The 27142-nt window shown below is 61.2% G+C and overlaps 1 protein-coding gene across 1 annotated transcript in view; it reads right to left on the reverse strand.

The window, feature by feature from the left end:
* Positions 1–20915, reverse strand: part of THBS2 (thrombospondin 2) — a 30554-nt gene extending 9639 nt beyond the window's left edge. The window contains 16 exon segments of the mRNA XM_066372850.1: positions 1068–1227; positions 1902–2009; positions 3094–3312; positions 3733–3888; positions 3965–4092; positions 4858–5031; positions 6181–6357; positions 6561–6731; positions 8490–8586; positions 9594–9734; positions 10353–10472; positions 10474–10550; positions 12262–12346; positions 14891–15447; positions 17290–17362; positions 20830–20915. Coding sequence (XP_066228947.1) covers positions 1068–1227; positions 1902–2009; positions 3094–3312; positions 3733–3888; positions 3965–4092; positions 4858–5031; positions 6181–6357; positions 6561–6731; positions 8490–8586; positions 9594–9734; positions 10353–10472; positions 10474–10550; positions 12262–12346; positions 14891–15447; positions 17290–17341 — 2422 coding nt within the window. The 5' untranslated portion in view covers positions 17342–17362; positions 20830–20915.
* Positions 20916–27142: the final 6227 nt, after the last annotated feature.

Below are 27142 nucleotides of genomic sequence, written 5' to 3' on the forward strand. Positions count from 1 at the left end.
CTATCCCTATCTGTCCCTCTCTCTCTGTGTCTCTCTGTCTCTCACAAAAATATAAACAAAAAACAAAGAATGAAGAGAAATAAGATCTTGGTCGTTGGTACCCTGGGGAGAGGCACACATGCTGACCAGACCCCCGAGAAGCAGTCAGTGAGGAGGAAACTGGGCCCTTGGGGGTCTGGACAGCATGTGCATCAGAGAAGACGCCATGAGGGGCCCCAGAGCCGGCGTCCGAGGGGCAAGATACCAGGTTGTGGTTTTCCAAGGATGGCCCAGAGGTTGACGACCCCTGCCCTTGCCCCACAGGGAGAGACGGGCAGACGGACCATGGGCCCTGTGAGAACAGCTTAGTGACTCATCTCATCTTCCGTCAGTGCACAGGTGAGGTCAGTGCACAGGTGAGCTCAGTGCACAGGTGAGCTCAGTGCACAGATGAGGTCAGTGCACAGGTGAGGTCAGTGCACAGGTGAGCTCAGTGCACAGGTGAGCTCAGTGCACAGGTGAGGTCAGTGCACAGGTGAGCTCAGCGCACAGGTGAGCTCAGCGCACAGGTGAGCTCAGTGCACAGGTGAGGTCGGTGCACAGGTGAGGTCGGTGCACAGGTGAGCTCGGTGCACAGGTGAGCTCGGTGCACAGGTGAGGTCGGTGCACAGGTGAGCTCGGTGCACAGGTGAGCTAGGTGCACAGGTGAGGTCGGTGCACAGGTGAACTTGGTGCACAGGTGAGCTCGGTGCACAGGTGAGCTCGGTGCACAGGTGAGCTCGGTGCACAGGTGAGGTCGGTGCACAGGTGAGCTAGGTGCACAGGTGAGCTCGGTGCACAGGTGAGCTCGGTACACAGGTGAGGTCAGTGCACAGGTGAGCTCGGTGCACAGGTGAGGTCAGTGCACAGGTGAGCTCGGTGCACAGGTGAGGTCGGTGCACAGGTGAGCTAGGTGCACAGGTGAGCTCGGTGCACAGGTGAGCTCGGTGCACAGGTGAGGTCCAGCATACTCTACAAGTACCGAATAACCGTTCGCCCACAGGTCTCACTGGACCTTAAGGACAGGCGCTGAAATGGGCAGCACTGACCGTCCCCGTCGATGTCCACAGAGCAGGCGTCCCCCTCGCCGTTGTGGTCCGTGTCGATCTGGGCGGGGTTGTGCACGTACGGGCAGTTATCACAGCGGTCCCCAACCTCGTCCTTGTCGTAGTCGAACTGCCGGGGGTTGAAGAGGAGCTGGCAGTTGTCCTAGAAAAGGGCAGAGGACGGGTTTAAGCAGCAGCCCAGGAACGTCTGCTGGACGGCCCACCGTCGGGAGCTGTGGGCGCAGGGACCGGGGAAGGAGGGCTCGTGCCCCAGGCTGAGCACACTCCCGCACTGGGTCCTTTCATAATCACCCCCGTGACAAGTTCTGGTATTTCCCACAGCACGAGCTTCCTGGCGAGGACAGACACGTAAGTGTTGAGTGAATGAGTGAGGAATGGGCCGGGCCCAGCGGACGTCAGACACCATGAAGCTGTAAAATACTACTGTCCACCTGCTCGTCCTGCATCGTGTCCTGACCACAAAGCACCCGTTTTGTGAGTTTGCTCAGGAAGTGGGGATCCCTCGTACTGCCGTAGAGACCAGTTCACCTGTGTCGTGAGGTCCCGCCCACCCCTGGCCCCCACCCGGAGGAAGGTGGTGCGTCCCTTCTAGCCACTGAAAGTAAACGAAACCATCACAAATGGTTCTGGCCGGGCACCCGGACAGCACCGCGCTTCCTGGGGTCACCGTTCTACCCTGACAGACCAGGGCTCGCGGCGGTGACTTGCGGACGACGTAGCCAGGGGCGCCCGTCACAACGATTCATGGTGACTGTTTTATCAGGAGGTGATGCCCCCCCCGGACCCCAGACCCGAGACCCCGGGCAGGTGTCAAACCTTCTCGTCAGTGACGCCGTCATTGTCATCGTCGTCATCACAGGCGTCCCCGGTGCCGTCCTTGTCGAAATCTTCCTGCCCGGAGTTAGGCAGCAGCGGGCAGTTGTCCTGTGGTCAGAGGAAGTGCACGGTTAGAGGGGCACCCGGGGAGCCCCGTGTCCGGGAGGGCAGGCGGATAAAGCCGTGGACACAGAGTGGAGAGGCTGATGTCACGTATCGGTCCTCACGGAGCGCGGGAGAACGAGAGGCCACGCAGCGAGGACAGAGGCACGCACGTTTCTAGTGCTGCCTGGAGAGGGTGTCACCACCCCACGCAGTCGAGACGAAAGAGGCTGTGTCCTGGCCCAGGACCCTGAGAAGCTGCGTGACTCCTGACGAGGGACTGTCGCTCCCGAATGAGGACAGAGCCTTCAGCGGGGGCCCCCTCTCCTTCCCGCAAACTTCAGCCCGTCCACCAGAAAACCGAGGCTCCCACAGTGCTAACCCCCCCGAGTGAGCCAGGCGGGCCCGAGGCTGGAACCGAGCAGTGACCGGCTCAGAGCCCGAGGCTCAGCCTCCACGAGCCGGGTCACTGCCCCTGGGTCAGCTCTTCCCAGAAAGCAGATGGCTGGCGTGGCAGTCGCCTGAGTCCCGCCGTATTCTAAGTCAGGACGGAGCTGCGCGGGCACCAGCAACGTGGGGGCACTGGAAACACCCAGGAGGGCGGGCGGCGAAGCCGGCGTCTCTGCTACGGGTCTGCGTTACCTCAAAAGCCTGGGCGCCGGGGCCGCGTCTAAGCCAAGTCTCACCCCCAGTCCGTGAGGAGTGAGGACATCCGGGGGCCGACACGGAGCAGGGACACTGGGCCCCCTCTCAGTGGGCACACAGGAGCCTGTCAGACCGGGCGTGGGATTCCAGCACAGCCTTATCAGACACACCATTTTCTAAGTGACTAAATTCCTAACTGAAACTTCATGAGAATGAAAAAATAAACGAGGATGTCCTTACAGCAACCTGAGCTTCTCGGACGGACGCCGTCTGCTGACCGTGCCCCGGCGTCCGGGGTGTGGATGACCCTCACTGGGCAGTCACACCCACAGGCGCCCTTCCTGGGGTCTCGGGACTGACGGCCGCCCGCTGTCAGGGAACGGGGCGCCCCAGGAGGGCGAGCACCTGTCAGGGCCGCGAGGAAGCCCCGCCCCCACGCCCTCACCTTGGTGCAGTGGTAGGTGGCGTTGGTGGCGCAGACCAGGTTCTTGTTGGGCCAGCCGTCCAGGTCCGAGTCCTCCCCGCAGATGAGCCCGTCGCCCGCGTAGCCCGTCTGGCACTCGCATTTGTACATGGGGTCGCTGAAGTGCCCCAGGTAGATGCACTCGGCCTGCGCGTGGCAGCTGTGCGTCCTGTCCTGGCACGGGTTCTCGGGTTCACACACCTGGGGGGCGGGCAGGGCTCACTGAGACGCCAGCCCCCGCGGGAGGGTCCGAGGCCAGGCCCGCACAGGGTCGCGGCGGGGGCTGGGCCCTCTGGAGGGTCGCTGCAGACGGGCAGTGGCTGGGGCGCGTCCAGAGACTCAGACTCTGTTCCCACCGAGCGAGCGACCGTGAGGCAGCGTCCACCCCACTGAGCGCTGCCAACTTGTGTCCGAGCCACAGATGACCGCGTGGAGCTCGCTCATGAAAAACCAGACCCGGTCCCCTTGGAGCCCGTGCGTGACAACAGAACTCTGCGCCCCCACGGATGCGTCTGAGGGCGGCGAACACCACGCTCTCTCCTGCCCCCTCCACCCTCCCTGCCCCGGGTCCTGGCCAACGGCCGGAAGCCTGAGGTTCACGCAAAGGGCCACCCTGCTCACTTGCTTCTCCGTCTGAGCCGCCTCCAGGCCCACCCCGAAGGGCTGGGTCCCCTTGTAGCGAGGGGGGCAGGGCAGGCAGTGGAAGCCGGGGTCGGTGTTGACGCAGCGGAGGGACTTGCTGGTGGTGGAGAAGCAGACGTCTGCGACCAGGGCGCACTGCGGGGACAAGCGGAGGTGAGCCCGCCGTCCCCAGCTGGGCAGACGGACGCCCCTCTGCCTGGCGGACACCCACCTCGTCCAGGTCCTCGCAGTGGGTCCCGTTGCCCAGGAAGCCCACCGGGCAGGAGCCGCAGGACCAGGAGCCGTCGGGGAAGCTGTTGCACTGAGCTCCCGGGAAGCAGGGGTTGGACAAGCAGCCGTCTGCACGGGGAAGCAGGGAGGTCAGGCCGCGGGCCCGGCAGCCGCCATGTACTCGAACTCGGCACAGGGCGATCAGGACACTGTCCCCCAGAGGCTGGTGACCGCACGGTGTCCCAGCCCAGACACCAGACTTCCCATCGCCCAGGACACTGCCGTGAACATGCAGAGGAACCTGGCATAGTGGCTAACGTGTGCTGAGATTGAGTTTTCTTTTCTAGACTTTCTTCCTTCAGCCAAAATGAAAGCGGGGTGGACACCGCAAAGACTCCCGGTGGCAGCCCTGGCCGGTTGGCTCAGCGGTAGAGCGTCGGCCTGGCGTGCGGGGGACCCGGGTTCGATTCCCGGCCAGGGCACACAGGAGAAGCGCCCATTTGCTTCTCCACACCCCCCTCCTTCCTCTCTGTCTCTCTCTTCCCCTCCCGCAGCCAAGGCTCCATTGGAGCAAAGATGGCCCGGGCGCTGGGGATGGCTCCTTGGCCTCTGCCCCAGGCGCTGGAGTGGCTCTGGTCGGGGCAGAGCGACGCCCCGGAGGGGGCAGAGTGTCGCCCCTGGTGGGCGTGCCGGGTGGATCCCGGTCGGGCGCACACGGGAGTCTGTCTGACTGTCTCTCCCCGTTTCCAGCTTCAGAAAAATACAAAAAAAAAAAAAGACTCCCGGAGGCTGCAGCAACCGAGCCCTGGACGGCGCACGCCTTGAGGGCCGCCGGCTGGGTGTCCGGCGCGCGGCACCTGCGGGCAGCCCCCCCGGCCCCCCACGCCCGCGCACCTATGGGGCAGCTCCTCTTGTTGCACATCTGCTGCTCCCTCACGTCCCCCACGCAGGCCTTCCCCCCGTGCTGGGGCTCCGGGCTGTTGCAGACGCGCGTCCGCTCCCGGATGCCGCCCGCACAGGTGACGGAGCAGGCGGACCACGGCGACCAGGGGCTCCAGCGGCCGTTGACTGCGGGGAGAGAGCAGAGACAGCGTCCGGCACGTGTGACCCGCGGGGCGGGCCGGGAGGGAAGAGGCGACAGGAGAACTGGAGAGAACCCGGGTGACGGGAAGGACCGGACCTCGGCTGGTTGGTTTGGAGCTCTGGGAAGAGAAACCACACCACAGCACCACGTGTCTGGAGGCTGAGAACTAGCCACGGGGGCTGCAGGTGACCTCGGTCAGGTACGCGAGAGGCTGTACGACGCTGGGGTCACTGCGAACGCTGCCTCGTCGCCACCAGTACATGGTGGTAACACGTTAACAAGCAGTGAAAGCAACCACCCGCCCGCTTTCTGTGAGTGACAGGACAGCCCACGAATCAGGCTCCCAAAGGCATCCTGGAGCTGGGGACCCGCGTGTTACTATCCGTGTGGACCCGTGCCAGGACTGTGGACGGCCGTCGTGGGTGGCAGGTCAGCGGTAATGCACCCGCACGGCTCAGAGGAGCGCGTCCCCACCCAGGGGCGCTTCCGGGCCAAGGGGACGGGCGGCTTTCCCCACTCGGGCCAGCTGGGTCCTCACAGGACTGAACAGGGGAGACGACGGTGCAGGCCCTGGCCCCGCCCACGTGCGCACCCCCACTGACTCCGCTTCCACAGTCCCCACCCACGTGCAAGCCCCCATAGACCCCCCCCCCCCGCCCACGTGCATGCCCCATAGTCTCCGCCCATGTGCCCGCCCCACGGACCCCGCCCCCACAGTCCCCGCCCATGTGCCCGCCCCAAGGACCCCGCCCCCACAGTCCCCGCCCACGTGCGCGCCCCACAGACTCCGCCCCCACAGTCCCCGCCCACGTATGCGCCCCACGGACCCCGCCCCCACAGTCCCCGCCCACGTGCGCACCCCCACTGACTCCGCTTCCACAGTCCCCACCCACGTGCAAGCCCCCATAAACCCCCGCCCACGTGAGCGCCCCCATAGTCTCCGCCCATGTGCCTGCCCCACGGACTCCGCCCCCACAGTCCCCGCCCATGTGCCCGCCCCCACAGGCCCCACCCACGTGCATGCCCCCACAGACTCCACCCCCACAGGCCCCGCCCATGTACCCACCCCCACAGGCCCCCACCCACGTGCGCACCCCCCCCCCACCCGCCCCACGTGCCCATCCGGCACTCACTTGGGCACGGGATGCCCTGGCAGCTCTTGGTCTCGCGGCCGCTGCCTTTGCAGCCCTTGCCTCCCATCTGGGGCACCGGTGAGTTGCAGAGACGTATCCGCGTGATGTTGCCGACCCCACAGGTCACGGAGCAGGACGACCAGGGCGACCAGTGGCTCCAGCCACCGTCCTGCCGGACTAGCACACGAGGGGCAGGTATCAGCGTGGGACGCCCGGCCGGGAGTCTGCTCATCGGTTAGGCTGAGGGGAGCAGACCCAGCAGGAGCCCTTGGATGAGGCTGGGAGCACCCCAGAAAGGCCGTGGGAGGCTGTCCTCCCAAACCCAAATCCCCTGGTCGGTGACCCACCCACACAGGGACGGTCGGTGGCGGGACACTCACAGCGGTGGTCGCACTTGCCCAGGCTGCACATCCTCGTCTGGATGGATGGCCCCGTGCAGGTGTGGCTGGTGACGTCGCAGGACCGCCCCCTCTGCTGGGTGCCAGGCCCGCAGGTGACAGAGCACTGGGTCCACTCAGCCCACGGGGACCAGCCCTCCTCGCCGTCCACCGCTGTGGGAAACACAGGTGGTCAAGCCTCTGCCCAAGGACGGCACACGCCCCACGGGGGGACCCACGCCCTCGGGACAGCGGCGACAAACTCCTATGGAGGAGGACCCCCTACTTCCCCGTGGGCAAACACCGGGCACCCCAGGTCTGGTCCCGGGTCAGAGTCAGGGGCTGCCCGCCGGGAGAGGGTGGGAAGGGTGGTGCGCTGGGCCGGCCTCCGGCGTGGGGGCGGTCCCCGTGGTGGGTGTGCAAGGACAAGGCCTGAGGCCACGGTGCCCTTTGGCGCAGTGCTGGGCGCAGAGGCCAGGTCACGTGCACACTGCGTTCTGCTGCGGGTGTTCCGATCAAACACCTCTGTTTGCCGGTTGCTGGGTGGCAAGGAAACTGTCCATTTTTAGTCGGACTTGCAGGTCAGTGCACTTAGCGCTGAGTCATTCAAGTTGGACAAGTCGAATAAGAGAGCTTTTTGCCGGGACATTTTCCACAGGAGATTGCAGAACAGAGTAACAGCTCCGGGGAGCAGTGACAGACACCGTTCCCGGTGCGGGGGCGGTCACGCGGCAGTGACAGCCCTCCGAGGGTGCGCAGAGCTGGAGAGCGGGCTGCCCGCGCCTTCCCGTGCGGCGATGCCCCCTCTGGCCCAGCGGGGATCCTGGTGTTGTCAGTTGTATCTGGCGCAGCCCCGTCGTGGGGGCGCACACGTCAGGCAGGGTGACGCGTAACCTTAAAACCGGCCCTGAGCTGTGGGGATCACGCTCTGAATTTTACGGGCAAGTCTGAAACCCGGGATAGAGGTTTTGCTCAAACTCGTTGTGTGACGGCCTGAGCTCTGTCGAGATCCACCCCTGTCCACCCAGGGAGGACGTACGTCTCGGCCACCAGCAAGAGGAAGCACCCTGTGCGGTCGCTTATGCCCCACCAGGCCTCACAACTGCCCTGCGTCGGGGGCCTGGCTCACATGGGTGGACGTGCAGGGACAGGGGGCCTGGCGGCTCGGGGAAGCACCCTCGTCCAGCCTCGGGTCATCAGCAACCGCTCGGCCCAGACCCAAGGTGTGAGGATGAAGAGTAAGAAGACAACCCCAGACACATCAGAGCAAAGCCAGGGCCCAGCCACTCGGCCAACACAGACGGCTGACGGAAGGACGGGGCCCAGGCGTCCCTGGGGTGGCCAGCACCCGGAGCCCCTGCGGGATGAGGGGCACGGCCTGGCCCTCAGCGAGGCTGGCTCCGGAAGACGGACTCGGTGGCAGGTGTGTGCCCTGTGGAGACGCCCAGGAGGCTGCTGAGTGCAGGAGCCCCGCAGGGCGGGGACGGTAGGCTGTGGACGTGCGTCCCTCTCATCCCTGTCTGGGTGTCCCTTCCTGGGAGCGTGTTTCTGTCACTAGGATGATGGTCTTTGGCAGCTGTTTTATTTTCCATTGTCTTTTCCCCAAAGGGTGTGACTGCAAGGATGACTCATGCTGACACACCCAGGGCTCCAAGCTGCGTGTGACTCACAGAGGGCGCTCACGCCGGGCCAACGCCAGGCTTCTCCGCGCCCTGTGGTCAGGCAGCAAGGGCTCCTCAGCCAGAGGGCACTGGCCAGCACAGAAGCCTCCAGTCCCTAATTCAAGGCCTAGCAGACGCTTGTTGGCCAGTGACCAGTCAGTGTGGAGCACCCCTGGGCACGCACGGCCCCAGCCTCGCCCCGTGTGCCGAAACCACTGGTGCTGAGCCGACGAGGGGGGAGCCCAGGAGACCCGGCGGTGCCCGCACTCACAGTGGAAGCAGGACGGGCAGCACTCCCCCTCCGGCAGGGACGGGTTGGCACAGGTCGCTGGTGGGCAGGAGATTTGGTGGCAAACGGTTTTAAATTTCTACAAGGAAAGAAAGTAGAGCAGTCACTTAAAAATGGCCCATGGTCCAGGGCTGGAATGTCCACCGTGGTCTCTGCCCACGGGCCTGATGACCACAAGGACCCGATCTCCTCTGTCCTTCCTGCCCAGAGCTGACCCTCCGCGTCCCTCGTCCTTGCCTCCTCCCCGCCCCTGCGGAGCCAGGACAACCCTGAGGGCTCCCTGCTGCCGGCCGGCGGGCAGGACGGCTGGGGGACGGTGTGGGGGACGGCTGGGGGACGGTGTGGGGGACGGTGTGGGGGACGGCTGGGGGACGGAGTGGGGGACGGGTGGGGGATAGGGTGGGGGACGGTGTGGGGGACGGCTGGGGGACGGGGTGGGGGACGGTGTGGGGGACGGGTGGGGGACGGGGTGGGGGACGGTGTGGGGGACGGCTGGGGGATGGGGTGGGGGACGGTGTGGGGACGGCTGGGGGACGGGGTGGGGGACGGTGTGGGGGACGGGGCAGGGGACGGGGCGGGGGATGGGGTGGGGGACGGTGTGGGGGACGGCTGGGGGACGGGGTGGGGGACGGTGTGGGGACGGCTGGGGGACGGGGTGGGGGACGGTGTGGGGGACGGGGCAGGGGACGGGGCGGGGGATGGGGTGGGGGACGGTGTGGGGGACGGCTGGGGGACGGGGTGGGGGACGGCTGGGGGATGGGGTGGGGGACGGGGTGGGGGACGGCTGGGGACGGGACAGGGGACGGGGCGGGGGATGGGGTGGGGGACGGTGTGGGGGACGGCTGGGGGACGGAGTGGGGGACGGGGTGGGGGACGGGGTGGGGGACGGGTGGGGGACGGGGTGGGGGACGGGTGGGGGATGGGGTGGGGGACGGTGTGGGGGACGGTGTGGGGGACGGGGTGGGGGACGGCTGGGGGACGGTGTGGGGGATGGGGTGGGGGACGGGGTGGGGGACGGTGTGGGGGGCAGGGTGGGGGATGGTATGGATGCCCTCCCGCCGAGGCAGCGGGTCGCTGGGGCCTCACCCGGCAGGTGCACTTGGTGCAGCTGTCCACCACCCAGGTTTCGTTCTCTGCGAAGAACCGGCCGTCCTGCCAGCAAGCGGACATGTTCCTGGTCTTCGGGGGACCTCCGATGAGCTCCCAGAGGAACTGGTTGTCGTTCGACTGGACAACCGGACAGGATACAAGGACAGAAGGGAATACACAGTGACCATGCTCGCCAGGGAAGGACGTTCCCTCACTGGCCGCCCTGACCGCCCAGAGCAGGGACGAGGTGTGCAGAACGACTCGACTGAGACATGCAGCCCGTGGAAGTGGGGGGGGCGTGCAAATCCCTGCACGTCCCCCACCGGCCGGTGCACACCCGCCCGAGGCCTCAGCCGAGCAGACGGCCTGACTGCCAGCACCTCCCCACGGCCGCTCTGCTCGCTCCCGAACACCTGTCTGACCCGTGCTGACCTCTGGCTGCCTCTGCGTTCCTGCCCTCAGGCTCTCGGTGGACAATTCCAGAAGGCGCCCTCCGCCTGGGGTGCTGCCCCAGCGAGCTGCCCTGGCTGTGCTCACCCCCTCGACCTCCCGCGGACCACCCATCCCGGACGGTCAGCACGGGCTCTGGCCCTTGGCGGTGGGCCGAGGACAGGAGCCGTCCTCTGGGCTCTTCCCCGCAGCTCAGGCCCCTCTGGGGAGGCGAAGCCCCCCCTCCCCGTGCTGGAGGCTGTGTCGCCCACCACCGTCCAGCGTCCTCTCACGGCCCCGCGCCCTGGCCGGGCCCCGGGCACCCACCACTTTCCGCAGGTTCTCGTGCAGCTGGTTCACCACCAGCCGCAGCCCCGACAGCTCGTGGGCCATGCTGCCCAGCTCCTCGCAGGAGCGCTCGCACACGCCCGGCCGCGGCTCCACGCTCCGGCCCCCGGACTCGGGGGGGGACCGCCGGGCTCAGGTGCAGCGTCTCCGTGTTCTCGCTGATGGCGTTGGCTTCCGCTGAGGGCACAGGCGGGGACAGCCCGGTCAGAGCCGGCCTCGAGGGGCTGCCCGCCCGCCTCACACACGGGTGCCCGGGCCCTGCAGTGACGTCATGCTTCCCCACGGCAGCCGGGAGCGCCAGGAGCGGTCACAGCCCGTGCGTTCAGCGGGAACACCCCACATGGGGCCCGCTCTGACTCAGCGCTGACGTGGCCGTCGGTGGGGCGGGAACACACAGGGGGCCGGGAGACCCGCACGGCGTGGGCACCGGCGTCCGGCTCAGTCACACGTCCCCACACGCCTGACCACTCTCAGCTCTGTGTCCATCCGTTTCCGTCCACAACACCCCCTCTCCCGACCCCCTGTTCTGCGCACTCACTGGACGAGAGCGTTCAGAACCACAACGCTCACGCCTACGAGTCACTGTACACTCAGACAGAAAATAAGAGGCCACCAGCCAGAGGTGCCCCTCAGGGACAGCGCCTGACCCGGGTTGCGCCCCGAGAGAGCCACGGGCAGGACTGGCACCGGACGTGGGGCCGCCTCGACCTGTCCTGTCACAGCGCTGGGACCCCCAAACCCTCCCCGAAGACGATGACTTAGTTCTCGGGGACGGGGTGTTGGAATCTCAGCCGGAACTGGAGCTACGATCAGATTCTGTCCGGTGCCCTCGGCAAACGGGGACTGGGGCACTGAGAGTCTGTGTCACGGGGCCTCGGGTACCTCTCCTCTCCACGCTGCGGCTGACAGTTGATATTTTAATTCCTTGTGCTGCAACTAACCAGCAGCCGACAGGGGTACAGATGGAAAACCCAGGTCGTGGTCAGTGACTCTGGGCAGAGGGACCCAGGGGACGGCTGACGGGCTGCCGGCCCGTGGGACACTCAGGGGTCAGGGCTCAGGGCACGTACAGTCTCTCTCCGTCATCCACAGAGAACTGACACTTGTCACGACTTAGGCTGACGGGAGACGTGGTCTTAGTGAGAACGCCACGTAGCGGGAAGAGCCTTCTCTCTGGGGACGCCGAGACAGGTGTGGCCACCCTGACGGCTCACAGGCAGAGACACTGGGCAGCTGACAGGACCCCGCTGCCCTCAGCTGCTTCCTCTGTCCCCTGAGCCAGTGCAGGTGCCTGACTCGCACGGGTATTTACAAGAGTGAGCGACGGGACACATCACACAGCACAGAGCCCAACAGCGTCAGCCTCAAATTAAATGCTCAGAAAATGCTGGCGATCAGGGTGGGATGCAAATTCTAACTGCGCGGTGGGGGTGTCATAGGCTGAATCGTGGCCACGGATCGTACCGGAAACGTCCGCACACCAGGGGACAAACGGCTGCAGTGTCCGCTCATCAAGACGATGGTCACACATTAATAGACCGGACGTTTTGCATACATTTAAAATCATGTTAAAATGGCAGCAGTTTATGTTTTGGCTCATAAATGGACTATTTTGGATTAGTAAAACTTATGCAAAATCAATCCTTCACGTAATGCATGGTTTTAAGATATCGACGTGTCTGTGTTAACCCGCTAACTCACTCAAAGGCATGGTTGTACTTTATTCAAATACTTTAATTTAACTTCTCACTAGCCCACATTCACGCACGTGCACACACACGCATGCACACACACGCATGCACACACACGCATGCACACACGCACACAACACAGCAGGAATCCATCCAGGACGGGAGACAGTGCAGGGTGCCGTTCAGAACACACCTACCTCCCTGGCTTTGCTGACACCCTCTCCTGCTAAGAACGTCTTCCACAGAATTTTCAAAAACTAAGTAGACATTCTGCAGCAAACCCTGCGAACATAACAAGGAGAGAAACGGAGCGCTGGATGGACGATCGTTTGGTGCCGAGGGAAGAGAAGGAAGTGAAAACAGAAGACGTAACCTGGACCTGGGGGGAACCCTTCTCCTGGGCTTTCACTCACGGCAGGTCTGCTGTCTAACGGGCCAGCCCGTACACACCGCTTTCACAGACCCTGGCGGTTTAACCTGAGAAGCCATTGTTCCCCGCAGAAGAATGCGGGTGGCCCCAAGATGGGCAGGAAACTGTCTCTGGAGCCCGTGCAGGTGAGTGTGCTCGGCTGTTCCCAGGTGATCTCTGCATTTGGATAAAAGTCTTAAAAATGTCCCCTGGTCCAACCTCAGACGGAGCAATAAAAGATAAGAGTGTCTTCCACCCCACGAGTGGAAAGTGACTTGTCACCGTGGGGTCGGGTCACCTGTAGCCACTAGAGTTTCCTAGCCCTGACCCTTGCCCTCGCCTAACCCCGGCCGCCAGAGATGAACTCAGCCCCAAGGTAAGCATCTGTAGGCCTTTTACTTGAATAACTGAGTGTAAACACACATGTATTTTCAAAGAACATGCAGCTATCTGGGAGGGAACGAGGCTCTCACCCTCCGCTGTGGGTTCTTAAACCCCGGTGGTTTTGAAAAGGTCTCCTTCCAGAAAATATTTGAGCAGAGATGCCCATGGAGGTATCAGTTGCCTTTCCTTAGGAAACTAGAGTTGTCGACTTGTTCGCATCCCCTTTCAATAATGAAACGGGATCTGGGAGTGGGTTCGGCTTCATGAAGTTGGTCTGGGGTTTCCAGGGACATTTGAAAGGGGCGGATTCCTTCATCAGCTCCTCAGACTTGGCTCTGAAAACCAGTACTGTTTGTGTGGGTCAGAAAGTGCTCCTGTGACAACTCACTGTTTATTCTTGGTGTTGTGTGTGCACGTGTGTGTATGCCTTGTGCACGCCCACACGAGTGCGACTGCGATTGTGTGTGTACATGTGCAGATGTGTGTACATGTGTGCATGCACGTGTGTATGCCTTGTGCACACCCACACGAGCGTGACTGTGATTGTGTGTGCACATGTGCAGGTGTGTGTACATGTGTGCATGCACGTGTGTATGCCTTGTGCACACCCACACGAGTGCTACTGCAATTGTGTGTGTACATGTGCAGGTGTGTGTACATGTGTGCATGCACGTGTGTATGCCTTGTGCACACCCACACGAGTGCTACTGCAATTGTGTGTGTACATGTGCAGGTGTGTGTACATGTGTGCATGCACGTGTGTATGCCTTGTGCACACCCACACGAGTGCTACTGCAATTGTGTGTGTACATGTGCAGGTGTGTGTACATGTGTGCATGCACGTATGTATGCCTTGTGCACGCCCACAGGAGTGCTACTGCAATTGTGTGTGTACATGTGCAGGTGTGTGTACATGTGTGCATGCACGTGTGTATGCCTTGTGCACACCCACACGAGCGTGACTGTGATTGTGTGTGCACATGTACAGGTGTAAGTGTGTACATGTGTGCGTGCATGTGTGTATGCTTTGTGTACACCCATACAAGCACAACTGTGTGTGTGCAGATGTGTACGTGTGTGCATGCATGTGTGTATGCCTTGTGCACACCCACACGAGTGTGACTGTGATTGTGTGTGCACATGTGCAGATGTGTGTACATGTGTGCATGCACGCATGTGTATGCCTTGTGTATGCCCACGAGTGTGACTCTGTGTGTGTGCATGTGTGCAGGTGTGTGTACATGTGTGCATGCATGTGTGTGTATGCTTTATGCATGCCCATATGAGTGTGACTGTGTGGACCTGTGTGTGCATGTGTGCAGGTGTGTGTACATGTGTGCATGCTTTGTGTATGCCCACACAAGTGTGGCTGCTTATGACCTATGTGTGTCCATGTGTGCAAGTGTAAGTGTGTACATGTGTGCATACACATGTGTGCATGCTTTGTGTATGCCCACACGAATGTGGCTGTGTATGACCTGTGTGCACGTGTGCAGGAGTAAGTGTGTACATGTGTGCATGCACACGTGTGTATGCCTTGTGCACACCCACACGAGTGTGACTGTGTGTGTGCACATGTGCAGATGTAAGTGTACATGTGTGCATGCACGCATGTGTATTCCTTGTGTACGCCCACATGAGTGTGTCTGTGTGGACCTGTGTGTGCAGGTGTGCAGGTGTGTGTACATGTATGCATGCTTTGTGTATGCCCACACAAGTGTGGCTGCTTATAACCTGTGTGTGTCCACATGTGCAAGTGTAAGTGTGTACATGTGTGCATGCACATGTGTGCATGCTTTGTGTATGCCCACACGAATGTGGCTGTGTATGACCTGTGTGCACGTGTGCAGGGGTAAGTGTGTACATGTGTGCATGCTTCGTGTACACCCACACGAGTGTGGCTGCGTGTGGCCTGTGTGTGTGCACGTGTGTGTGCCTGACCGAGCCCTGGACACAAGCCCTGGACCAGGAGTCGCCCTCCAGGTCCGATCTCCCCAGGTGCCCTGCACGGCGACGCGGCCTGCCGCACGTACCCTGAAGTGGCTCTCCCGAGAGGAGCCTTTGGCCACGTACATCCTGCTCTGCTCCGTCCTCAGCTGCTCGTAGAAGGGCTCGTCCAGTGAGAAGCTGTCGATCAGGTCGCAGCCCACGTACAAGCTGAAGGCCTCGCCGGCCACCTGCACGGTGACGTTCTTCCACTGGGAGTCGGCCAGGCCCACGTCCTCCAGGGACAGGACGTGCTGGGTGCCGTCCACCCAGTAGGTGAGGTCCAGCGTGTCGGCCGGGCCGTTGGAGACGATCTCGAACTGCCTGTGCGCGGGCCCGGGCCCCTCCAGGGCCAGCAGCGTGCCGCGGGACATGCGGTCCTGCTTCAGGCTGGCCGCCAGGAAGAAGCCCTCCTTCCGCCGCATGAGCCCGGTGATGCGGCCCAGGGACTCGGCGCTCACCGGCGGGACGTAGTCGAACCGCACGAAGCGGTAAGCCGGCACGCTGGGGTCGGGCCCCCGGAACTGCTTGGCCCCGATGGTCTTCCGGTTAATGTTGCTGATGCTGAAAAGGTCGAAGGCCGTGTCCTCGTCCTGGTCCCCAGCTGCCCAAGGAGCAGAGCGGAGGTTACACCAGGCGGGGCCGGGGCCGGGAGGGGCGCTCTCACACCCCAGCGGCGACGCGGTTCTGGGTGCCGGAGGCTGACGCGGCCGCCCAGCCCTCCAGGTTTGCCTGCCTGCCCACAGGGGTGCAATGCTGGCGTCCTTGGTGGAAAACCACTCTCCTCTCGCCCCCAGGCTGCAGGTCAGAGCCCGAGCGGGGTCCCCGAAACAGGGGCTGGTCCCCTTGACAGGTCAGGAAGCACCAGCCAAGAAGGTCACCAGCAACGTCAGCCACCCCCGTGATGAGCTCAGCTGACACCGTCTCCAGCAAGGCTTCCCCGGAAGGAAGCAGGGTCCCGAGTTCCACCCTGACACTTGCTCCGGACCTTATCCCCACCCACGCCCTGCGCCCCCAGATCTGGGCATGAGTGCAACCCTCTCCCACTGTGCGGTTGCCTGGAATTAATCCTAGAAATGAAATGCACCGGTAGCTTCTCTCCACGTGTTTGCAGAGAGCGACTGAGAGCTAGCTGCTGCTTTCCTACTGAGACCGAGTTAAATGGCATCGGCACCTCTTTACATTGTAGAAACCACTGTCACATTGTAACTCACACCACAGGCCCGGCCCTGGGAGAGACTCAAGTCTGTGAACATACAGCGTTAGATCACTGTCTGGAAAGAAAGTTTCCAGACTCACCAAAAGTATAACAATTCACATGATTCAAGGTAACTTCCTGAAAGGAAGGTTTAAATACAGTGTAACCTTACATCTAATATCTGGTAAATTAAAACATCATACCCCGTGTTGCTGACCGAGTTGTGAGGTGTGGACTTTCACTGGAGCTGTTTGACAACAGCTCCAAATCCTTAAAACAATTAAACCTTTGACTCAACAAGTTTATTTTGGGAACTTGTCCTAAAGTATAATTGGAAATGCTGGAAAAGATTTATTTATGAATGCATGCCTGAGGCATTGCTGACACCAGTCAAAATAAAGTGACAAGAACTGGCCAAAAAAAAAAAATTTCTTTTGAGAATTTATCTTCCAATGGAATATTGTACAGGCATTAAAAATCATGCTGTAGGCCCTGGCCAGTTGGCTCAGTGGTAGAGCATTGGCCTGGCGTGCAGGAGTCCCAGGTTTGATTCCCGGCCAGGGCACACAGGAGAGGCGCCCATCTGCTTCTCCACCCCTCCCCCTCTCCTTCCTCTCTGTCTCTCTCTTCCCCTCCTGCAGCCAAGGCTCCATTGGAGCAAAGTTGGCCCGGGTGCTGAGGATGGCTCTGTGGCCTCTGCCTTAGGCGCTAGAATGACTCTGGTTGCAACAGAGCGATGCCTAGATGGGCAGAGCATTGCCCCCTGGTAGGCATGCTGGGTGGATCCCGGTCGGGCGCATGCAGGAGTCTGTCTGACTGTCTCCCCGTTTCCAGCTTCAGAAAAATACCAAAAAAAAAAAAAAAAAAAAAAATCATGCTGTAAAAGAAGAGAGATGTAGATTCTGATGTATTCTTAAGGAGGATGAAAGGTGGAATGAAGTTACAAAATACTAAATAATTTCAGTGTTATAAATGCAGAATAGAGAGAGAGAAGAAAAAAAAGCTAAAAAAAAGTATCCCAGAAAAAAGCACATCTATAGGTGGGCAGGTATTTTTCTCTGATAACCGAATGTGGCAGAGAGAGATCATTTCCTCTTGTCTGTACTCACAAGTAAACAAATACGTGTGTGAAATGAAGTTCAAGGCCTTTTCGAGTCAGACTTCCCTTTTCCGGCCCCTCCCCCTTGGGGGTCCCCACGCCCCAGAGCCAGGCCCCCCGTGGCCGTGGCTGGCCGGGTCCCCACTCACCCTGAGCGTGGCAGGAGGCCCAGAGGGCCGGCAGGACCAGTGTCCAGAGCATCCCCCTCGCGGCCGCCAGACCCTGCGGGCGAACAGAGCCTGTTAGTCACCAGCACGTGGCCACCCTGGGGGCAGACGGGGGCTCTCGCTCCCGTGACCGAGTGGAAGAAGTTCCTGCATAAAAGTCAGAGCCCTGCTTTTCTCGCTGGTCCCACTGGCCGGTGTTTGCTGACCGGCTCTGTGTGTGACTCACTGAGTCACCGTCACCACCCAGGAGTCCTGAGACTGCTGTTCTCTCCCGGGCCCGGGAGGGTACGAGGAGGCCAAGAGGTCGGCGTCCTGGTCCAGAGCCACGCTGCCCGTCAGAGGTGTGCTCTGACTCCAGCCAAGGCCCTCGGACTCAGAAAGAGGCCGATCAGGCTGGTGGAAGGAATCCGTGAAGGCAGGTTGAGTAAATAACCAACATGAAAAGAAGTTACGCATAACCTAATTAAATAGAATGAATATTAACTGCATGTTCAGTTACGAATGAATCTAATCTGGAGTATCATCTTTACCAAAAAAACAAACAAAAAAAAACCAACAACAAAAAACCGAAACATTCTGCTTAGATGTGATTTTCGCTCTGCTTGGCCCTCGTCCTGCAGGACTGTTTTTCCGTTCCCGGGATTTTACTTGGCGCACTCGGCAGAGGCTGGCCCAGAAGTCAGGAGATCTGGTGGGAGTCCGGCTCCCCGTTAACCCCTGCTGGGCCTCCAGCGTCCGGGGTCTGGACCCCTTCGTTCCCATGTGCTGGGCTGAGCCAAACCCTGAGACTCAGCTCCTCTCCCGCTGAGGCCATCCCAGCGTGTCAGCTTCTCGGTGCAGAAGGAACCCCTCGGCGTGGACAGGTTCCCCGGAGGACGAGGAAGGTGCCGTGGGGGCCTCTGGAGTCTGCCCCCGTCGAGGTCAGGAACTGGGCTGTTTGCAGCCAGCAGCCGGGGACGCAGGGGGCTCAGGGTGAGCCCACGCCTGCAGCTCACAGTTGTGCCGCCCAGGACGCCTGTCTAACCTCTCTGGGTGGGTTTCCTGACCTGTAGACTGGAAGGGGCTCATGTCAAACACCCACCTGCGGAGAGCTTGGGTGGAATCCATGAGGCTGGTCAGCATTTGTGAAGGGCTCACTTAGCTCAGCAGAGACACAGCTATTGGTCACACGCCCCAGGCCGGGCTCCCGCCTGGACGCTCTGGCCTGTGACTTCCCAGTGACAGAGTGATGCTCCGGTCAGTGGTCTGTGGTCTGCAGCGCCGGCCCTGTGTCCTCACACAGGCCTGCGCCTCTGTCCCCTGTGGACGGTGGCGGGGCTGACTGGCAAAGGCAGCCGCCATCCAAACATAAACTTGGAGTGTCCGGCTGCCCCGCCTCCCGAGTCCAGGCTTACAGAGTGCAGGAACTCTGTCCTGACCATGCCAAACCCTGGGTTCCGGACGCAGAAGTATCCCCACGTCCATCTCTGCCATTTTCCTAACCGAGCATGAGGACCCTCTTACCTCACGGGGTCACAACAACAACAAATCACCAAGCCCTGCCGGTGCGGGCACACAGTCTCGCTGCACCCGGTGTGCTCTGACCGCAGAGCCCGGCACAGAGATGAGGGGAGGTCACAGAGCACACCCCCCAGGGCCGGGCACACAGTCTCCCCACACCCGGTGTGCTCTGGCTGCAGAGCCCGGCACAGAGATGAGGGAAGGTCACAGAGCACACCCCTCAGGGCCGGGCACACAGTCTCGCTGCACCCGGTGTGCTCTGGCTGCAGAGCCCGGCACAGAGATGAGGGGAGGTCACAGAGCACACCCCTCAGGGCCTGGTACACAGTCTCGCTGCACCCGGTGTGCTCTGGCTGCAGAGCCCGGCACAGAGATGAGGGGAGGTCACAGAGCACACCCCCAGGGCCGGGCACACAGTCTCGCTGCACCCGGTGTGCTCTGACCGCAGAGCCCGGCACAGAGATGAGGGGAGGTCACAGAGCACACCCCCAGGGCCGGGCACACAGTCTCCCCACACCCGGTGTGCTCTGACCGCAGAGCCCGGCACAGAGATGAGGGGAGGTCACAGAGCACACCCCCCAGGGCCGGGCACACAGTCTCGCTGCACCCGGTGTGCTCTGGCCGCAGAGCCCGGCACAGAGATGAGGGGAGGTCACAGAGCACACCCCCCAGGGCCGGGCACACAGTCTCCCCACACCCGGTGTGCTCTGACCGCAGAGCCCGGCACAGAGATGAGGGGAGGTCACAGAGCACACCCCCCAGGGCCGGGCACACAGTCTCCCCACACCCGGTGTGCTCTGACCGCAGAGCCCGGCACAGAGATGAGGGGAGGTCACAGAGCACACCCCCAGGGCCGGGCACACAGTCTCGCTGCACCCGGTGTGCTCTGACCGCAGAGCCCGGCACAGAGATGAGGGGAGGTCACAGAGCACACCCCCCAGGGCCGGGCACACAGTCTCGCTGCACCCGGTGTGCTCTGGCTGCAGAGCCCGGCACAGAGATGAGGGGAGGTCACAGAGCACACCCCTCAGGGCCTGGTACACAGTCTCGCTGCACCCGGTGTGCTCTGACCGCAGAGCCCGGCACAGAGATGAGGGGAGGTCACAGAGCACACCCACAGGGCCGGGCACACAGTCTCCCCACACCCGGTGTGCTCTGGCTGCAGAGCCCGGCACAGAGAAGAGGGGAGGTCACAGAGCACACCCCCCAGGGCCGGGCACACAGGCTCTGAGGGCGTGGGGACCGACTGTCACACACGCACAGGTGTTCATGGTTCAGTTGTTGCCAAAAGAGTTATTTCCAAAGCCTTTCTGCCACAGAATGTCATTAGCACTTCTAAAGATCTCTTAAAATTCTCTTTTGTATCAGCCATCACTACAAAAATAACTTTCTGAGGGATACCTACTCCCTCATGAAGTGCTGAGTTCAAAGGTTGTGCCTCTCAGGCTGCCCTGGGCCCCGCTGACCCAGACAGACCCAGCCCCCCACTCGATGACCGCCAGGCCAGTCCTTCCTTATGCTGATGACCGCACCTGCAGGGGCTGCATTCTGGGCACTTTTCCGGGACTTACTCTGTATTATTCATTGGTAACATTCACACCTCTTTAATAATGTTAATAATGTTTACAGGTCTCTAGAATACCTCTGGTTATTTTTCCAAGTGGTCAGGAAAGTCCTTTTTCCCCTCAATCCTTCATTCATCCTGCCCTCCCCCCCCCCGAAAAAACAAACTTTAATGTACAAACTTCTTATTCTTCCGTAGCTGAAAACACGAGCATTTGCCCCGGTTCCCAGACAGGCACGTTCACAAAACAACCACTCAGGAGCCTGACCCGGGTGCCAAGGACAGGCCGGGTGTGGGGACGGGTTCCCCGCAGCCACCACCAGCTCAGGTCGCCCCCTTCCACTGTGAACCCGGGTCCACTTTGTCCTTCTTCCCTCTGAGAACCCGGAGGAGCCTTCCGGAAAACTAAGCTGCAAGGACACGATTGGGTCAAATTAAAAAAAAAAGAAGAGTCTTACCCAGAGAGTGAAAGCCGCAGCGAGGGCCGAGTTGGCGCGGGGAGGCGGTCAGCGGGCCAGGGGTGAGGGGGCGAGGGGGCGAGGGGGCGAGGGGGCCCTGGACGGAGCGGCGGGCGCACTGGCCTCGGGCAGCAGCCGCTGCGGCTTTATAGGCTTGGGCTCGCTCAGGCGCTTAATTCATTCCCTCGAAGGAGTGACATAATCCCCCCTCCTCGCCGGGGGACCACGGAGGCGGAGCCAGACGGAGGAAGATCGCTTTCCTTCTCTCAGGAAATAAATGCTATAAATAAAACCGGCAAGAGAAAGAATGCAAGTTCTGGGCTGCAAGCGAGCTCCCCGTGGCCCCAGGCGAGCGAGGATGGCCTTCCTGAGCCACGGGAGCGGTCAGCGGGGCGCCAAGGAGGATGGGGAGCAGGTCATTCGTCAGGGGCGGGGGCCGTGATTAACACACAGGACTTAGTTTAATTACCACGTGCAAATAATAATAATAATAATAATAGCGTTTTAATCTGAAAGCGAGCGGACACATTTCAGTTCCTGCAGCTGAATGACTGAGGGATCGTTTTTTTTTGGGGGGGGGCACTAATTTGCATCTGAATCCAAGTTCTTTTGCTCAGTTCAGACCCCGACAGAAACCCCAACTTTTCCAGGGGCACAGACACCCCGTCTTCAGCATCCCTGGGCTCAGCAGGCAGCCTGGTGCCCGGTGGTGCAGAAGGAACAGCCACACCGTGTGCCCTTCCCCAGAGCTCACGCACCAGCAGACCTGGGCGGACAGAGGGAGGGGTGTGGTCAGCTGCTCAGGCCGCTTCTGCGCAGAGGGCACTGGTGCCTGGTCACGGGCACACAGAGCTGCAGACAGGTCACGTCATCGTCCCAGTGTACGAGAGCGTGTGTGTAGAGTAAGCTCTAAGCCATCCGGGCAGTGTCACAGAGGGACCTGGCATTCCCAACACCCTGCCTAGTTCCCTTCCCGGGCTCCTGCCTGTGGGTACAGGAGGGGCCTGGGGGGGGGTGTAACTGCAGAGGAGGGGGTCCTTGTTCTTCATCCACTGGTTTGAAAGCCTTTTTCCTGATGGGCACGGTTCACCTGCGTCTCAGACAACAACTCCTGGTCGCAGACAGAACAGACGTGACTCAAGGGCACACACTCCTTCCTTCTGGTCAATAGTTGCTGATCAAGCCATCATCTGAATAAAAAATAAAATAAAAAAGGACTCCGTGTAATGAAATTAATGTTTTCTCAAATTCCAAAGAAGACTGTATGTATAACCCAGTTTCTCTTCAAGATGTTTTAGCGGATGGTTGTTAATTCACCAGTTTGCCTTAGTTTGTTTCAGGTTGGTGTATCCTGTGGCCAGAAGGTGCAGGTCAGGACCTCTCCCTGGTGCCAGCCCAGGGGCTGGGATGCCGTTCTGGGTCCGCTCGAGCCTGGGGAGGGAGGTGAGGGGGGCTCGACAGGACTCTGCCCACAGGGGTCAGCACCCCGGGAGCTGGGGCTGGGTCAGCACTCAGGCCGGCACGGTCCAGGGCGGGTCAGCCCGGAAACTTCTGAGTCCAAGGCTGGAGATCACAGCAGTCACATAGGGGGGACAGACGGGGTTCCGGACAGCTTGTCACAGGATGAAACAGGATGTCTTCACCAGGGCTCAGCAGCCCCTCGCAGAGGGCGTCCTGGGCAGGAAGGGGGGAGACGGGTGCGATCCCACCCCCGGGACACCGCTGGGGGCTGTCCCCTCACAGGAGCGCTCAGTTCCGGGCACCGGATGTGGCCCGGGTACAGGGGAGAAACGGGCAGGATGGAGAGGGGGCTGGAGGCGGGGGTCCTGGAGGCCACGGCCATCGGTTTCTCTCAGGGACCGTCGGGAAGAGGGGCCTTGTGGGTTCCAGGGCACCTTCAGCGCTTCTGCCGGAAGGAGACAGGGTATTAGGAGCCCGCTCACCCCGGGCAGCGGCGTCCAGTGACAGGAGACACTGAGCACAGACCACGGTCTGAGGCGTGGCCGGGACTTCCGCAGCTGGCAGGCGGGACTAAGTGTGACCCAGAAAGGCAGGGACCACTTACGGTCACTCAGGCTGTGGACTTAGCTGGGACTTCAGCACCTGGCAGGCGGGACTAAGTGTGACCCAGAAAGGCAGGGACCACTTACGGTCACTCAGGCTGTGGACTTAGCTGGGACTTCAGCACCTGGCAGGCGGGACTAAGTGTGACCCAGAAAGGCAAGGACCACTTACGGTCACTCAGGCTGTGGACTTAGGACAGCTCCGGTGGGCGTCAGGTGCCGCAGACGCTCCGTAAATGCCTCCGAGCTAAAGAAGAATGAACTAGTCCAGAAACGAATAAACAAAATGACCATCCCCGTGGGACACACAGGGTCCGGGGCGAGGGCTGGGCCCCTTCGCTGTGCTGTGCCGGGGGCCACGAACAGCCCTGGCACTGGGCACAAGGCTGGAGCACAGAGCTGAGGGCTGTGAGCTGCTGGGACGTGAGCTCTCCCGGCTCCGGGCACCTGTCTCCTGTTTCCTGTTTCCTGTCCATCTCCTGAGGCCGCGAGTAAGTGAGGGGTTCACCCCGCTCCGGGCAGGGGTTTCGGGAACACACGCCGTCTTAGCTAAAACCAGAGGGAAACGGTGGGGTTCCCACAGCCGGGCCGGGCTGGTCGCAGGCAGGAGGAGACGCTCAGGAGGACGGAGGCCGGGCGGATGAGGTCATCATGGTCACATCCACTCCTGGTGTGAACTGAGCACTCACATACACAGGCTGTGGGCCGGGACCAGGACCAGGACCAGGGAGCGTGGAAGGGCCAGCCCCGCAGGCTGTGGGCCGGGACCAGGACCAGGACCAGGACCAGGGAGAGCGGAAGGGCCAGCCCGCCAGGCTGTGGACCAGGACCAGGACCAGGGAGAGCGGAAGGGCCAGCCCGCCAGGCTGTGGGCCGGGACCAGAACCAGGGAGAGCGGAAGAACCAGCCCGCCAGGCTGTGGGCCGGGACCAGAACCAGGGAGAGCGGAAGAACCAGCCCGCCAGGCTGTGGGCCGGGACCAGGACCAGAACCAGGGAGAGCGGAAGGACCAGCCCGCCAGGCTGTGGGCCGGGACCAGGACCAGGACCAGGGAGCACGGAAGGACCAACCCTCCAGGCTGTGGGCCGGGACCAGGACCAGAACCAGGGAGAGCGGAAGGACCAGCCCTCCAGGCTGTGGGCCGGGACCAGGACCAGGGAGAGCGAAAGGACCAGCCCGCCAGGCTGTGGGCCGGGACCAGGACCAGGACCAGGGAGAGCAGAAGGACCAGCCCGCCAGGCTGTGGGCCGGGACCAGGACCAGGACCAGGGAGAGCGGAAGGGCCAGCCCGGCAGGCTGTGGGCCGGGACCAGGACCAGGACCAGGGAGAGCGGAAGGACCAGCCCGCCAGGCTGTGGGCCGGGACCAGGACCAGGGAGAGCGGAAGGACCAGCCCGCCAGGCTGTGGGCCGGGACCAGGACCAGGACCAGGGAGCGCGGAAGGACCAGCCCGCCAGGCTGTGGGCCGGGACCAGGACCAGGACCAGGGAGAGCGGAAGGACCAGCCCGCCAGGCTGTGGGCTGGGACCAGGACCGGGACCAGGGAGCGCGGAAGGACAGCCCGCCAGGCTGTGGGCCGGGACCAGGACCAGGACCAGGGAGCGCGGAAGGGCCAGCCCGCCAGGCTGTGGGCCGGGACCAGGACCAGGACCAGGGAGAGCGGAAGGACCAGCCCGCCAGGCTGTGGGCCGGGACCAGGACCAGGACCAGGGAGAGCAGAAGGGCCAGCCCGCCAGGCTGTGGGCCGGGACCAGGACCAGGACCAGGGAGAGCAGAAGGGCCAGCCCACCAGGCTGTGGGCCGGGACCAGGACCAGGACCAGGGAGAGCGGAAGGACCAGCCCACCAGGCTGTGGGCCGGGACCAGGACCAGGGAGAGCGGAAGGACAGCCCGCCAGGCACGCAGGAGGCGGGTGCCGGGCCACCCTCCCCGGGGGAGGCGGTACATCTGGTGGGATGAGCCCAGAGCCTGGTTCCAGCCCCAGGCGGCCGTGGCACTGACTGTCCCCTCTCTGGGCCTCAGTGTTCTCTCCTGAGAAATGGGCACAGTCACGGAGCCGGCTCTGGAGTCGGGACCAGGTGTGTGCACACGGGGAGGCTGGGGAACTCGGCACCGAGGGGTTTTCCCTTTGCTGATTCAGCAAGCTGAGCGCAGTAACCATCTCTCAGGAGTCCCTGGGGCCCCTCTTCCTGCGACCTGGCCCACCCGCCGGCCAGACTGTGAGGCAGCCCCACCCAAGGCTCAGCCCTCACCTGCCTGTCCACTCCCCTAACTCAGCAGGGCCACCAGCTCGTCCCTCTGCTGCTGCGGTGGGACAGTCCCCAGGGGGTGACGCAGGCCTCCTGCCCGGACTCAGTCACAGCGAGACGGGAGAACGGAAGGTCTTCTCACCGGGAAGCCACACGGAGGGCACAGCAGTGCCCGGGCTCGGCAAACACGCAGCCAAGGCCAACGCCCCGGTGCTGTGCCACAGCCGTGGTCTGCCACCCCATCCCGCTTGACAGCCGTTCCCCAGTGCCCGGAGGTCACTGCACAGATGACACCGTGGGACTGCCCACTGCAGCCCCAGGCGGTGCCCCCACGCCCAGCGAGCGCCCTCGCCTGGGCGGCCCCTGCGTCCTCCCTCAGCCGGTCAGCCCTGGACCGCCAACATGGTTCTCAGGGGCCCTGACTTGCTATTCCTTCTGCCCGAAACGCTTTCCCGTCAGCTGCTGAGAAGGCTTCTTCTGTCTACTGTCAGCCACTGGGGCCTCAGCTCCCAAGCCCCTCCGGGGTCAGCCCGCCCAGGACCCTCCTCACCTCCTGTCACTGTCACTGTCACTGTCACCATGCCTCTGGGCACCACACTCACTTCCATAACTCCTACGTCCCCCCTCCTCTCACCGGACTGTGGTCTCCGCCAAACACAGGGACCAGGCCTGTCGGCCTCATGCAATGTGGCAGAACTGGGGGACGTGCTCCCCAGCCCCCCCGGGAGAGGCCCTTGACTCACCTTTTAAAGGTCTGCTCATTTATTTGACCTTTAAACACCCTTGTGCAGTATGAAGAACCAAGGAGTAATGAGCATGTTTTTAACTGAAATGCTCGATTCAAAAGCAAAGCTTAAAGAAAATTTGGTAAAAATAAATAATGATAATGATAATAAAATTTTTTTTAAAGTTTTGGGCTCTTTGAGACCTAAACAAAGCTTATTAAAATGTTGCAGTTTAACTCGAATTTCAGTGTTTACATTTCGTCACGTTCTTTTCTAACATCCAGCCTGTGTCCATGGCTGTCTGTAGAAATCTTCAAAACCCGGTCAGTTTTTACTTAACAATTTTATTTTTTATTTTTATTATTATTAGTAGTGAGTATTTTTACTTTTCGTCTATACGGGTTGGCAAATGTAGGTTTACAGTTGTTCGTATGGAAAATACAGTAATAAATAAATTTAAAAAAAAACAAGAATAAACTCTGTTTGATGTACTCGTTGTAAATCTACTTTTGCCCCATTCCTGGGTTGTAAGTGGCACTTTTTTTCTTAATTTCCTTTTCAAGCAATTTGTTTAGTGTATAAAAAGCACCACGGATTTTTACACGTTGCTTTTATCTCCTGAAACAACGCTGAGTTTTGTCAGTTCTGACAGTTTGCGTGCGTGTGAAGTCTTCAGGGTTTACTACGTATAAGATCGTGACATCTGCCAAGATGACATTATTTCTTCCTTTCCAATTCAGATGAGTTATTTCTTTTTCTTGCCAACTTGCTCTGGCTACCACTTCAAAGTGTCGTGTGGAGTAGATGGGAGAAGAGGGGAACTCCGTGCTTTTGCTCCGGATCATACAGGGGACGATCCGGGTGTCTCACCACTGAGTAGAATGTCAGCTGTAGGCTATTTTTTTTTTTTTACACTCAGCCTTATTGTGTTGAGTGTTGTTTTAACACTCCTCCAGCCCACGAGCCTCCTCACCTCCTGTCACTGTCACTGTCACTGTCACCGTGCCGCTGGGCACAGCACTCACTTTTTGGAATCACCTAGCTCACTTCAGTATCCCCCACATCCCCTCTCCTCTCCCCGGACTGTGGTCTCCGCCAAACACAGGGTCAAGGCCTGTTTTAACACCCTTCTTCTACCTAATTTACTGAGGGGCTCTCCAGTGGAACGTGCTGAATTTTATCACCATCTTTTTCTGCGTCTCACGAGACGCTCGTGTGATCAGTATTCCTCACTCTGCTGCTGGGGCGCATCGCCCCGACTTGCGCCTGCTGAGCC

Source organism: Saccopteryx leptura, chromosome 3, assembly GCF_036850995.1.
Source record: "Saccopteryx leptura isolate mSacLep1 chromosome 3, mSacLep1_pri_phased_curated, whole genome shotgun sequence".
NCBI lineage: Eukaryota > Metazoa > Chordata > Mammalia > Chiroptera > Emballonuridae > Saccopteryx > Saccopteryx leptura.